This window comes from Carlito syrichta, unplaced genomic scaffold, assembly GCF_000164805.1.
Source record: "Carlito syrichta isolate Samal-C Ts95f unplaced genomic scaffold, Tarsius_syrichta-2.0.1 Scaffold314290, whole genome shotgun sequence".
In the NCBI taxonomy this organism is placed as follows: Eukaryota; Metazoa; Chordata; class Mammalia; order Primates; family Tarsiidae; genus Carlito; species Carlito syrichta.
Genome location: NW_007258386.1, coordinates 224,971 through 237,052, shown reverse-complemented (window position 1 = coordinate 237,052; position 12,082 = coordinate 224,971). Strand labels below are relative to the sequence as shown.

The window sequence follows — 12,082 nt, the reverse complement described above, 5'->3', positions numbered from 1 at the left end:
CAAAAAAAAAAAAAGAAAGAAAGAAAAAAGAAATTACGACCATAAGAGGCCAGGCACCGTGGCTTATGCCTGTTACCACAGCACTTTGGGAGGCCGAAGAGGGCAAATCACTTGAGCCCAGGAGTTCAAGGCCAGTCTGGGCAACATAGTGAGACCTCATCTTTACAAAAAATCAAAAAATTAACTGGGTGTGGTGATGCACACCTATAGTCCCAGCTATCACCTTAGCCCAGGAGGTTGAGGCCGCGGTGAGCCGTTATTATCATGATCATGCCACTGCACTCTAGTCTGGGCAACAGAGTGAAACCCCTACTCAGAAAAAAATATATATATTACAATAAGGCCTTGCCAGTTGGTTAAAGGCTACCAGAATTATGGTAAACCCTGTGATGATTTTGTTCCTCAAACTTCAGTGTGAGGGACTATAGTTATTTCAGCCTGAGTATTGTGGAATCTGTGGGCAGTATCACCATCTTTCATCCTATTGGAGGCCTGGAATTTTCACCTCCAAAGTAAGCTCCCCAGATGGTATGAAATGTGGAGCCCTTGCTGCCTCTAGAGAGCTATAAAAATTCCCAGAGTCTCCTGGAGCTCTCAGGAGATTCCAGGGAGAAGAATAAGATTGTCCTCCTCACTCAGGAGGCTCTGTCCACCATGGGAGCAGCATTCCATCACTGCCTCAGAAGGCTTTCTCCACGTGTCCACTCCAGTTTCCCTTGCTTAGCTGTCTCAGGGTTTCATTTGGGCCTCCCTACCAGATTCCTCCTCTGTTGTGTATACCTAGTCCTGGCTGCGGCTTGGAAACTGTTTTTGCATTCCACTCACAGGAGACTGCTGAGCCTTTAGTTGCAGACTGCAGCATGCCTTTGTCTCTGTCACCCTGACCCACTGCAGAGAAACTCAGAGCTATGGTGAAACTTCTCTAGACACTGGGCTAGAGGGTCCCGCTTGGAGGGGTCTGCATTCCCCAGCAACCTCAAACAGATAGCCTGCCATGATGGCAGAGGTTCCATTGAAAAACAAAGGAGAATCCCTTGTTTTCCATGTCTCCACCCTATTCTGGATGCGGAGAGCCACTTCTCTGGTGCATAATTTCCCTGTTCTAGACCCCTTTCTCTTATCTGTCATTTCACCCTGAGGTTCATGTTCTCCCTCCTTTGCCTGCCTCTGTATCCTTCCACATCTTTCCTCTTTGAAGCAGCCTGGTTCCCATGGAAACAGCAATGTCATTGGAAGAGTTGGAGCCTGGGAATGTCCCCAAGGGCAGGAGAAAGTCACTCAACAAAAGGACCAAAACCCACCCAGAGGATTGATTCTCACTATGCTTGCATGACAGTACTTATAGTACTAGGACAGGCAGCTTTAGGGGCAGAACTTTGGGGGCTGCAGAGGTAGGAGGAGACTCTACATCCATCTTTGTGTTTGTCCTTGTCTGTCACTTTTTTCAGTGTCTGATTAGCCACGTGAACCAGACGGGACTGCAAAGCAGCAAGATGGGTTTCCATGTGCATGGCAGGCCCTAGTGCTTTATAGCCATAGTTCTTATTCATTTTGTTTTTTATCTTCCTATCACCCAGAGCCCAAGGCAGGGAGAGACCTGAGAGAATCCTCACTGAGACTGCACAGCAGAATGCCTGGATTCCCTTCCTTCCTTGGTTACTTAACAGTCATAGAACTTTGACTATTTCACTCAATTTCTCTGCACCTTTGTTACCTCATTTACATCACAGCCCTTAGAGCTCCTGGCCCACTTCATAGAATGATTGTAAAGATGGTTGATAAGATCAGCTATTGAGATCTGTGCAGATTTTGGGCATTCCAGTTCCTCTAGAGGGCCACAGGAACAGGTTGTTGAGATACATGTTGGGGTCAGGGCCCAGGCCCTTGCTGTGGCCATGGCTGCCTGCCCCATTGCCTTGGTCTCTCGATGTCACCACTGCAGGTGCAACACTCAGGACTACATCTGGCACAAGGGGATGCGCTGTGAGTCCATCATCACCGACTTCCAGGTGATGTGCGTGGCCATCGGCTCGGCCGCCCTCGTACTGCTCCTACTTTTTATGATGACAGTGTTCTTCGCCAAGAAACTCTATCTGCTCAAGACAGAGAACACCAAGCTGCGTAGGACCAAGTGAGTCTGTGTCACCCACCCCTCTCACCCACTCTGGTGGGAGGATCCCCAATCCCGACCCTATTGCACCCTTCCATGTGGTCCAAGGATTTTGCCATGACAGTTCCTGGAACCTGTTCTTTGTCCCTAGCTGTTTTGTCCATGCTAAAGACACTGAAGCTCATTCATTCCCACACAGAATGTGCTAGAATTGCAGCAGAGGTGAAGCCTCTGTGGCACACTGCAGCTATCTTGCAACATTCCCAGCACCTACCTGGGACAGAGGGTGCTTAAGCAAAGGCAGCCAGCACATAGCAACTCCTGCCCAGGCTCCAAGGAAGTTACTGTACTCGGTCTGCCCACTCACCTGATTGTACCTTCTTCCCTGGTCTTTGTCAGCTAATGGCCAATGTGAGGATTTCACCCACAATTCCACATGGAGTAACTGCATGTCCCTCAAGTCTGCTGTCATCCACTATCAGCTCCTCCTCGGTAAATGCTGAGGAAAAAGGGTTTAGTGCCACACTGCATTGCTTCTTAAAAGCCCGTCAACCCTTTGTCCAGACAGAAGTGTAAGGAACTTAAGCAAATCCTCTTTACCTCTCCTGAGTAGAATCTGGGGAACAGAAGAGGGCTAGGGTTAACTTACTCTACTGTGGATTTTTAGGACCATATGGGATATAGAATCTCCTTTCAGCCCTTCTCTTAGCAGAGTAGTGACTATTGGGTGCATGTGAGAATCAGCATGCATTTCCCTTTAAGTCCATGCCTTAAACACTCAAATGTGACCTTACGCGCTATGAGAGAATCAGTCTTATCACCAAAGCAGAGTGAAAGACCTTTCTGAAGAGTCACAGAAGTGACCACAGGAGGAAACTGAAGTTCAGCTTCCCTGGGACCCCAGAGACAATTTATTCAAAATTGCCTGTTGCCCCATTAATCCCCCTCCCCTTGACCTGAGACTCCCTCTAGGGAATGTGACTGAAGGACTTTCCCTGGGTCCTGGGAAAAGGACAAAACACCATCTGTTGCTCCTTTGCTGGGTAGACTCACGCGATGTGCAGATGCCAGCAGCTCTCTGCAGCCTTTCAGCTAACTGCCACAGGGCGGGAAGGGCCTCTTCATTGTGCCTGTGCACTGAGGCGGGTTGTATGTGTGCACGTGATCACTCCAGAGAAACGCAGACCAAGACACCTGGCTCCCAACGCCTACACCAAGGGGGTGGCCAGCAGGGCTATGCAGGGGCCGGGAGATGGGACCACCTAAATCAGGGCAGCTGCTGCTAAGGATGGAGGAGAGAAAGGAGCAACAACCAGGGCAGTGGAGAAGCAAGACCTCGTTCTAGGTCCTTCTCTAGCCGACCCTGTGTCTCTTGCAGAGTGCAACTACCTTGTTCTCTACATACCTTCTTTCTTTCCAAGCCTGGTCACTGCTGTGATGGTGCTACATGCACCTAATGCCCTGCAAATACTACTGCAACTTATTGTTTCTAAAATACACCTTTTTTAAACATATTAACGTCTCTGAATTTGGATCGTATCTTCCAGTCGCTGGCATCTTATAATCACAGTTGGCCAGATGGTAGTCATGTTGTAGTTGTAATTGCCTGCATGCACAGACGTGGTCCTAGCTGTTCATATCACTGGCAGTCCCTTATCTAAAGTCTAAGTGAGCTACTTCAAGTTTATAAGAAAAACTCAAGGTGATTAGAAAGTATTGGGTCACCCGGGCTCAGTGGCTCAGCCTGTAATCCCGCGCCTTTGGGAGGCTGAGGTGAGTGAATTGCCTGAGCCCGCAGGTTTGAGACCCGCCTGGGCAACTTGGCCAGACCTCATCTCTACAATAAATCAAAACTCAGCCGGGCATGTAGAGCACGCCTGTAATTCCGGCTACTCGGAAGGTTGAGGCAGAAGGATCGCCAGAGCCCAGCGGGTCGAGGCTGCCATGGCCAGGCTGCGGTGCCCAGACTGTAGTGCGGCCACTGCACTCCAGTCTGGGCAACGGAGTGAGACTCCAACTCAAAGAAAAAAAGAAAGTATTGGGTCATGATTTAAGTGATGAACTTTTTTTTCCTTTTTTTTTTTACTTATTTATTTTTATGGACTGCATCCTGCTCTACAGCCTCAAACTCGGGCTTAAGCCACTTCAACCTTCTGAGTAGCTGAGACTACAGGCACACTCCACCATGCCTGGGTCATTTTAAAATTTTTTTGTAGAGATGCGGTCTCAACCCCTGGCCTCAACCCCCAAAGCACTGAGATTACAGATGTGAGCCACTGTACTCAACCCCAGAAGTTTTTTTCTTTTCCTTTTTTCTTTTTTTGAAGCAGGATTTATTGAGAGGACAGAAAATCTCCCACAGTGAGAGGGGACCCGAAAAGGTTGCCCAGAAGTTTTTTTGTTAATGGCACATGAAATAAATGATGCATCGTGTTATAATCCATGGCATTTGATGAAATACAGTATTTGGCCCATGAAGCTGAGACCTAATTGCCATTGTCACATTTTGCCATGATCATTTCTCTTACGTTTTTCCTTCTCTCTTCTATCTGACAGCAAATTCCGGACCCCATCTGAACTCCACAACGATAACTTCTCCCTCTCCACCATTGCCGAGGGCTCTCACCCAAATGTAAGGAAACTTTGCAACACTCCCCGTACCTCCTCCCCCCATGTCCGTGCCTTGGCTCACTATGATAACGTTATCTGTCAGGTAACTTTTCTTCACATCTCCCCTTTTGCATGCTTTGGCCCCTGGTTCATGTCTCAGGTCTATTTCACAGTGTGAAATCTGCAGAAAGCTTTGGTGGTCAGCTTAGGGGGTAGCCGGTGGGCCAGTGAAGGTGGGAATAAGCACCTGATGATATAGAGTCACAGGTAGTAGAGAAGATCATTTTCTGGGGTGACTTACGATACTTATCTTTATCTATGATTTAGAAAATTGATTATTGTCTTTTATTCTCCATATCAAGGAGAAAGGCTCTGCATTCACTGCTAGGGAATCTTCTGATGGTCAGTGAAGCAAATGGTGGCTTTGGGATGGGTGGAAAAACCTCTGGGTCCTTGATGCTGTGTGAGAACCCTGAGAACTTGTAGGCTTATACACAACTGGTTAGGGCAGAGGTGAGCACAAAACACCTTTGGAACCACAAATCTAGGAGTAATTCTGTTCTTAGGAGGGTGGACTCATAAATGTCAGTGGAAACCCAGTAAAAGGTCCTAATAGACTGTTATCTGAAAACCCTGGCCTAGTGTGTTGCCTGGACCAGACTGACTAGTAAAATACTGGATACTATGAGAGAGAATTTTTGTAATAAAACAGAAGCTTGATCTGTCATGAGATTAGGAAAAAGAAAAAAGAAAAAGACCGCTACTGTCCAATGGAACTTTCTGTAAGACAAAAATCTTCTGTGTCTGCACTGTCCACTGCAACAACCACTAGCCACATGTGGCTTTAGAACTCTTGAAAGGCAGCTAGTACTACTATACTGGACAGCACAGGTCTAGACCACCATCTTTTTTTATAGATGGGGAAACTGTAGCCCCAGAAGAGAAAAGAGAGAAAAAAAATGGGACCTTATTCACAAAATCCCAGAATAAAAAAACTCGACCTGCTAGAGGAAAAGTAAAGGGGTCAATTTCAAAAATCTTCAATATAAAGAGTAGAAAAAGAACAATGATTTCACTTGGTATGCACCAACCAATTAAGTTCAAGATGGACACCATAACCAAAGAAACAGGTTATCTTTCCAACTCTGAGATTGATAACCACGTTCATCAACTCACAGAGATGCAGACACCTTGAGAGCAGGACAGAGTCTTGCTCCCCTGGTGAGCACATTATCCAGCCTCTTGCAGTAATATGCATTCAGTCAGCACTTGTTGAATACTAGTGAATGGTGGCCTGCCACAGGGCCTCTCGGTTCCACTGTCGGATCTGCCATCTTGCATGTGTAGGGCAGCAGATTGGACCACTGCAGTCAGGGTATTCATTGTCCATGGTTAACTCCTCCTCCTACTCTGCCTGACTGAGTGCAAGGGTCCTTAGGAAAGTTTCTGACCCTTGTGTTTCTGGTGCCGCAGCTGCAGACACCTCTCTACTTCACAGAGAGGTAGGAAAAGGAAATCAGTCCTCTTGGAAGGCTTGGCTGCATGGGCCAGTGTGGCAGTTTCCTGTTCTTGGCTGACCCAGCTTTGTGAAAAGCAAGGCATTTGTACATGAAAGCTACCAGTGACCCTGAGCTCAGAATATGATGAGCCTTGAAAACAGAGAACAGGGCACGGTCAGCCATGGTGGTGGTCAGCCATGAAGGGCTCTCTGCCTGAGAAGGGGCTGTGAGGTGACTGGGACATCACTCAGGCCAACCCTCCGAGAAGTGACAAGCTCAGGCTCTGGTGGTCTTCTGGGTCCTCTTGGATCTTGAGGCTGGTGTCCTTCCCTCAGCTGTGCCCAAGGGGACACAATCCTCTCCTTTCTGTAAGCACTGTAAGCAACATACTGGTGAATTTTCTACCTTCATCTCTAATTCTCTCCACTTAGCCCAAAGGTCAGACTTAGTCACATTCAAGATTTTGTGGGCATTGCCAGTTAAGATGGTTACCACTTTGTTGTGATATGAAGCTCTGCTCACTGCTACAACCAGCACCCAGGCTGCTTACCAGTGGTGCCAGCAGCAGAATGAAAATGAGAAAGGGCTGGGCACAGTGACTCAAGCCTATAATCCCAGCACTTTGAGAGACTGAGGCAGGAGGATCGCTTGAGGCCAGGGGTTTGAGACTAGCCTGAGCAGGTCTTACTATGGACAGCATAGTGAGACTCTGTCTCTACAAAAAATTAGCCAGTTGTGGTGGCAAAATTAGCCATGTGTGGTGGTGTGTGCCTGTAGTCTTAGCTGCTCAGTTAGCTGAGAGTAGAGGATTGCTTGAGCCCAGAAGTTAGAGGCTACATAAGCTTTGATTGTACCATTGCACTCCAGACTGGGTGACAGAGCAAGACCTTGTCTCAAAAGAAAGAAAAAAAAGACCAGGCATGGTGACTCAAGCCTATAATCCCAGCACTTTGGGAGGTCGAGGTGAGAGGATTGCCTGAGCCTGTGGGTTCTAGACCATCTTGGGCAACATGGTGAGACCTCGTCTCTATAATAAATAAAAATTTTTAAAAATTTGCTGGGTGGTAGCACGTGCCTGTAGTTCTGGCTGCTTGGAAGGCTGAGGTGGAAGGATCACTGGAGCCCAGCAGGTCAACACTGGGAGCATGCCACTGCACTCCAGCCTGGGTGACAAGAGTGAGACTCCAACTAAGGGAGGGAGGGAAGGAGGGAGGGAGAGAGGAAGGAAAACTTTGGGGTGAGGTGAGCCAGGAGAAGAAATGAGGGGCATCAGAGTCCAGCCTGTGGTTTATCCTCTCCCCATCCTTCTCTCCCCTCCAAACTCCTTGTTGGAATTGGTGTTCCGTAAGATTTTGGAGAGTTCCATTTATTTTAATAGATGTGTTATTTCTTTCACATAAGTGAAGTAGATTGAGTGGGTCGTTTTCCTATCCTGTTGCAACAATCTGTGCCAGCCACACTTTGAGAAGATTTCAAACAAAAACGTTGGGGGGGGGTCGGTGGCAGGGACTGTATCAGTGGCACCTCCTTCCCACCCTCCGCTGCTCCTCTCTGGGTCCTCTGGGACTGGTGTGAGGTTCTTTAGCTGGGGGCGGCCAAAGGCTGAGTCTGTGCACGAGTCTTTTGTGTAACTGAGCCACTGCCTAAGAGGGAACTTCAGAAGGTGTGATAGGAAAGATGCTGGACACGCTCCAGGTATGCCACACGCATGGAGCCACCTGAAGCCCAGGCAGCCTGTCCACACACCGACCCCACTGGTACTCACAGTGGTGCTGTCTAGGCAATGTGGCCAGCAGCTTGAGACATCCTAAGATTTGACAGACCTTCCAGGATTTCAGTTTATTCCTAGGATTTCTCCATGGTGCTCCTTAGTGCTTCCCCCCCATTTAAATCTTCCTTGCTGTCTAGATTCTGCTCTTGCATGTGTTTGGTGAATCATCGACTGCCTGTCCTCTTCAGATAGAGGTTTCCATCTGGACGACTGGGGGCCTGAACCCGCATGACCCCTGGACTGAATGAAGGGTACCCATATGGTTGGGCAGGATGTTGGCAGCAGGGGGCCCACGATGGTTCCCGTGAGTTATGCCAGATGTCAATCCAGCTCCCTTGTGATGAGATACTTCTGCCAAGTCAAGGGCAGTGACACCTTCTGCTGTGGGACCCGCAGCCCTGGGCTTACTAGGATCAAGTTCTGGAGGAAACATTTAGGTCGGGAGAGCTCTGTCCAGATCTGACTCTCTGTCCCTGTGTTTGCTGGAGGCACTAGCTTGTCTAATAGCATTGTTTGGACACCTCTAAGCCTTCTTTTAGGATATGCTTCTACTACCCCTTGGCTCAGAAGGCAGTTTTCTTACCTGGCCAAGTTCCCTGAGCCTTCGAGGGGTCAAGTTTGTAATTCAGAATCTGCCCTGCCCAGGATCTTTAATGGCTCAACTCTCAAGCTGTCATGCCCAGGGTCCTCCCTAGACAGCACAGAAGTGCACAAAATAAAAAGTGTGGGTCTCCTTCATTCCTCTTCTCTCCATAAGGCATGTGTGCATGTGTTTATGCACATACGTACCTGTAGGTATCGTTTTTAACCATAAATGAGATTTTGCTGTACATATGTTCTACACCCCCCTCTTTTTTTTTTTCTTTTTAAGAGACAGAGTCTCTCTGTCACCCACGCTGGAATGCAGTGGCAGGATAATATCTCACTGCAGCCTCGAACTCCTAGGCTCAAGCAGTCTTCCACCTCAGCCTCCTGAGTAGCTGGGACTGCGCATGCGTGCCATCATGCCCAGATAATATTTTCCTGTTTTGTAGAGACAACATGTATGTTGCTCAGGCTGGTCTCAAACTCCCAGCCTCAAGTGATCCTCTCACCTCAGCCTCCCAAGTAGTGAGGACTGCAGTTGTGTGCCACCATGCCTGGCTAATTTAAAAAAAAAAATCGTGTGTGTGTGTAAATGAGGCCTTGCTATGTTGCCCAGGCTAGTCTTGAACTCCTGGCCTCAGGTGATCCTCCCGCCTTCACCTCCCAATGTACTGGGATTGCAGGAGTGAGCCACCACACCCAGCCATCCCCTTGCTTTTTTTCAGCTAATATATCATGCAGATCTTCCCAGGACACATAGATTTGTGTCACTGTGCAGTTTTTCTGTGACTCTCTCCAGGCGGTGATTGACATATCAAGTGCCGGTGTGTGCCGGGTGCCGCTGCCTTGCCTGAAGTCTGCCTCAATACTCTTGAAGTCCATTTCCTCCTGTTCTTGCCTCACTGGAAATGAGAAACATGAGTTTTCCCCACTGTCTGTAAACCACGTGTGAAGTCTTTGAAACTCTGTTAACAATCTCTCTGTTCAATCTGGACCCCTAAAGAGGCTCTAAGTGAGACTTGAGGCATTGGGCGGGTAGCGGTGATTTCTACAGACACAACTAGTGAACACCCCTAGTGCTCTGTGTGCACAGACACCTTGGAAGACGAGGGCTGTCCCTACTTTCTTCCCAACCCATCACTATACTAACCTAGTGCTGTGATGGGTCAAACTCAGAAGCAGGCAGTGTGACAAGAACTCACCAGAGTTTTCTAGAGAACCCCTGATCCTTAAGGAGGATGATTATCTTTATTTTTGTTAGTGGTTAAAGCCAGAACGGTCTAATCTAGCTGGTCAAATTGAGACATTCTCTATCTTCTTGCCTTCCATGCATCTGCCTGGGTGTCTACATACCCACTTTGCTCAGCAGAGTTCTTACAACAGCACCAGAGAAAGAACTGAGACCACTGAATTGCATATAATCCCCTCAGGTTGTCCTAAAGCAAGAGACTGAGGCAGGAGCTGCCACAACAGTTCTGTGAATGTGCAAAATGTGGCGTTGGAGGACTGTGTGCTAGGGTGGCCTTTCTGTCAGAGAGCAGCAGGTGGTATACATGGATTGGCAGGAAGCACAGGGGCGCATCAGAACCAGCAGCACGAGTATCATCTGATGCAGAGTGAGGCAAGCCATGGACACGGCCAGACTCACTCGGGCTGAGACTGAGGACATCTGTTTTTAGTTAGCATCTTTTGGCAGGAACTCTTGACGGTAAGAGGCTCCCACATCTTTGGCCTCTACTCAGAGGACATATTTTTGCTGTGGGGAGAAGGGCCCTAGCTTTGCCAAGAACAGGTCTGCACCTGACTGTGGTTCTACGTGTGCCTCGCGGTATTCACTGACAAGATGTGTTCCCTGACCAAGATATTTGTGTGAAAGCAGGGGGACATCTCAACAGGATAGAGGGTCAGAGGAAGGTGGGACCCAGCAGGCCGAGCAGAGCTCATCAACGTGTGAGACTTTAGAGTATTACAAGGGACTGTTTCTCCCCAGCCTCTGTCCAAGAGAAAACCTTGGACTGGCCCAAATTAAAGGTATTTGGAATCTAGTTACCTGTCAAGTTTTCATCTATATCTGGCTATTGCTTTTAAGGATGACTTTCCTAAAATGTAGCTGCTAAAGAGTGGTTCCCTTAGGCTCCTTCAAGTTTTAGAGCTTTTAGAGCTTTTTCCTTTTTTTAGTTATATTTCTTTCAGCCAGATAGAAAAACTTGAGATTATTATTTGATTGCTCTCCCCATTTTCTCCTCTCCCCTCAACTCTTTTCCTCTTCCAGGATGATCCTAATGCTCCCCATAAAATCCAAGAAGCTCTCAAATCCTGCCTGAAAGAGGAGGAGTCATTTAACATCCAAAACTCCATGTCACCCAAACTTGAGGGTGGCAAAGGTGACCAGGCTGACTTGGACGTGAACTGTCTTCAGAATAATTTAACCTAAAGCAGAGCAAGAAGAGAGGAAATAGGGGGTGGGGGGTGGGGGCAGGGGAAGAAACATTATCTCCTCTTGTACAGAGCCTATTTCTTGTAACCATTTGTTAAACTCTTTCTTTTTCTGATCTCATGGCATGCTTTGATGTATTTTGTACAGGAGGCAAAAAAAAATACTTAAAATTAAGCAAAGAAATGGAACGGAATTGCATATATTGGGTTGTTTTGTCTGTGCTGTCTGTACATTGCTTCTGCTGCTGTGATTTCTAAACCTGTGCTGTTATTCAACTGACTTTTTTTTTTGTACTTTGACCCACCCTTTTTTTGAAATACCAGTAAAAGTTCTTGAAATAAAACTTTTTAAAAAGCTATTCATTTTCTTCATGTCATGGTATCCACTCCCTTACCCATTCTTACCAATTTGAGTTGAATTCTTACCTTCACTGAAGGTGTATATTTAAACATGTTTGAAATCTCAGAAATGGTCTGTGTATTAGTCTGCTCTAGCTGCTGTAATAAAAATACCATATTCTGAGTGGCTTAGACAACAGAAATGTATTTTCTTACAGTTCTGGAGGCTAGAAGTACAAGATCACAGGGCCAACAAGCTTGGTTTCTGAAGAAGCCTCCCTGCCTGGCTTGCAAACAGCCATTCTCTTGCTGCATCCTCACACGACCTTTTCTATGTGCTTGTGGAAACCGAGAGAGTGAGTTGATATCACTTCCTGTTCTTATAAGGACACCAATCCTGTTAGATAAGAGCCCCTCTCTTGTCACCTATTTAATCATAATTAACTCCTTAAAGGCCCTGTCTCCAAATACAGTTACATTGGAGGTTGGGGCTTCACCATATGAATTTGAGGGGGGGGACCAATTCAGCCAATAACACTCTATATCACCTATTATTAAGAAAACTATCTGGGAGGCTGAGACAGGTAGATTGCTTGAGCTCAGCAGTTCAAGACCAGCCTGGGCAACATAGCAAGACCTCATCTTTACAAAAAAAAGTCAAAAAATTAGCTAGGTATGGTGGCATGCACCTGTAATCCCAGCTACCTAGGAGGTCCAGGAGGTCAAGGCTTT

The 12,082-nt window shown here is 47.3% G+C and overlaps 1 protein-coding gene across 3 annotated transcripts in view; it reads left to right on the top strand.

The window, feature by feature from the left end:
- The window catches only part of CSPG5 (chondroitin sulfate proteoglycan 5), a 15,432-nt gene extending 4,065 nt beyond the window's left edge, over positions 1 to 11,367 (top strand). The window contains exons 2-4 of one of the 3 annotated variants that reach the window (XM_008071320.2): positions 1,943 to 2,131; positions 4,667 to 4,742; positions 10,848 to 11,367. In XM_008071320.2, the coding sequence (XP_008069511.1) occupies positions 1,943 to 2,131; positions 4,667 to 4,742; positions 10,848 to 11,009 (427 nt within the window). In that variant the 3' untranslated portion in view covers positions 11,010 to 11,367. Of the gene's footprint in view, positions 1 to 1,942; positions 2,132 to 4,666; positions 4,824 to 10,847 lie in introns of all 3 variants that reach the window. The other 2 variants (XM_008071319.2, XM_021719184.1) reach the window with 2 other exon arrangements.
- Positions 11,368 to 12,082: the final 715 nt, after the last annotated feature.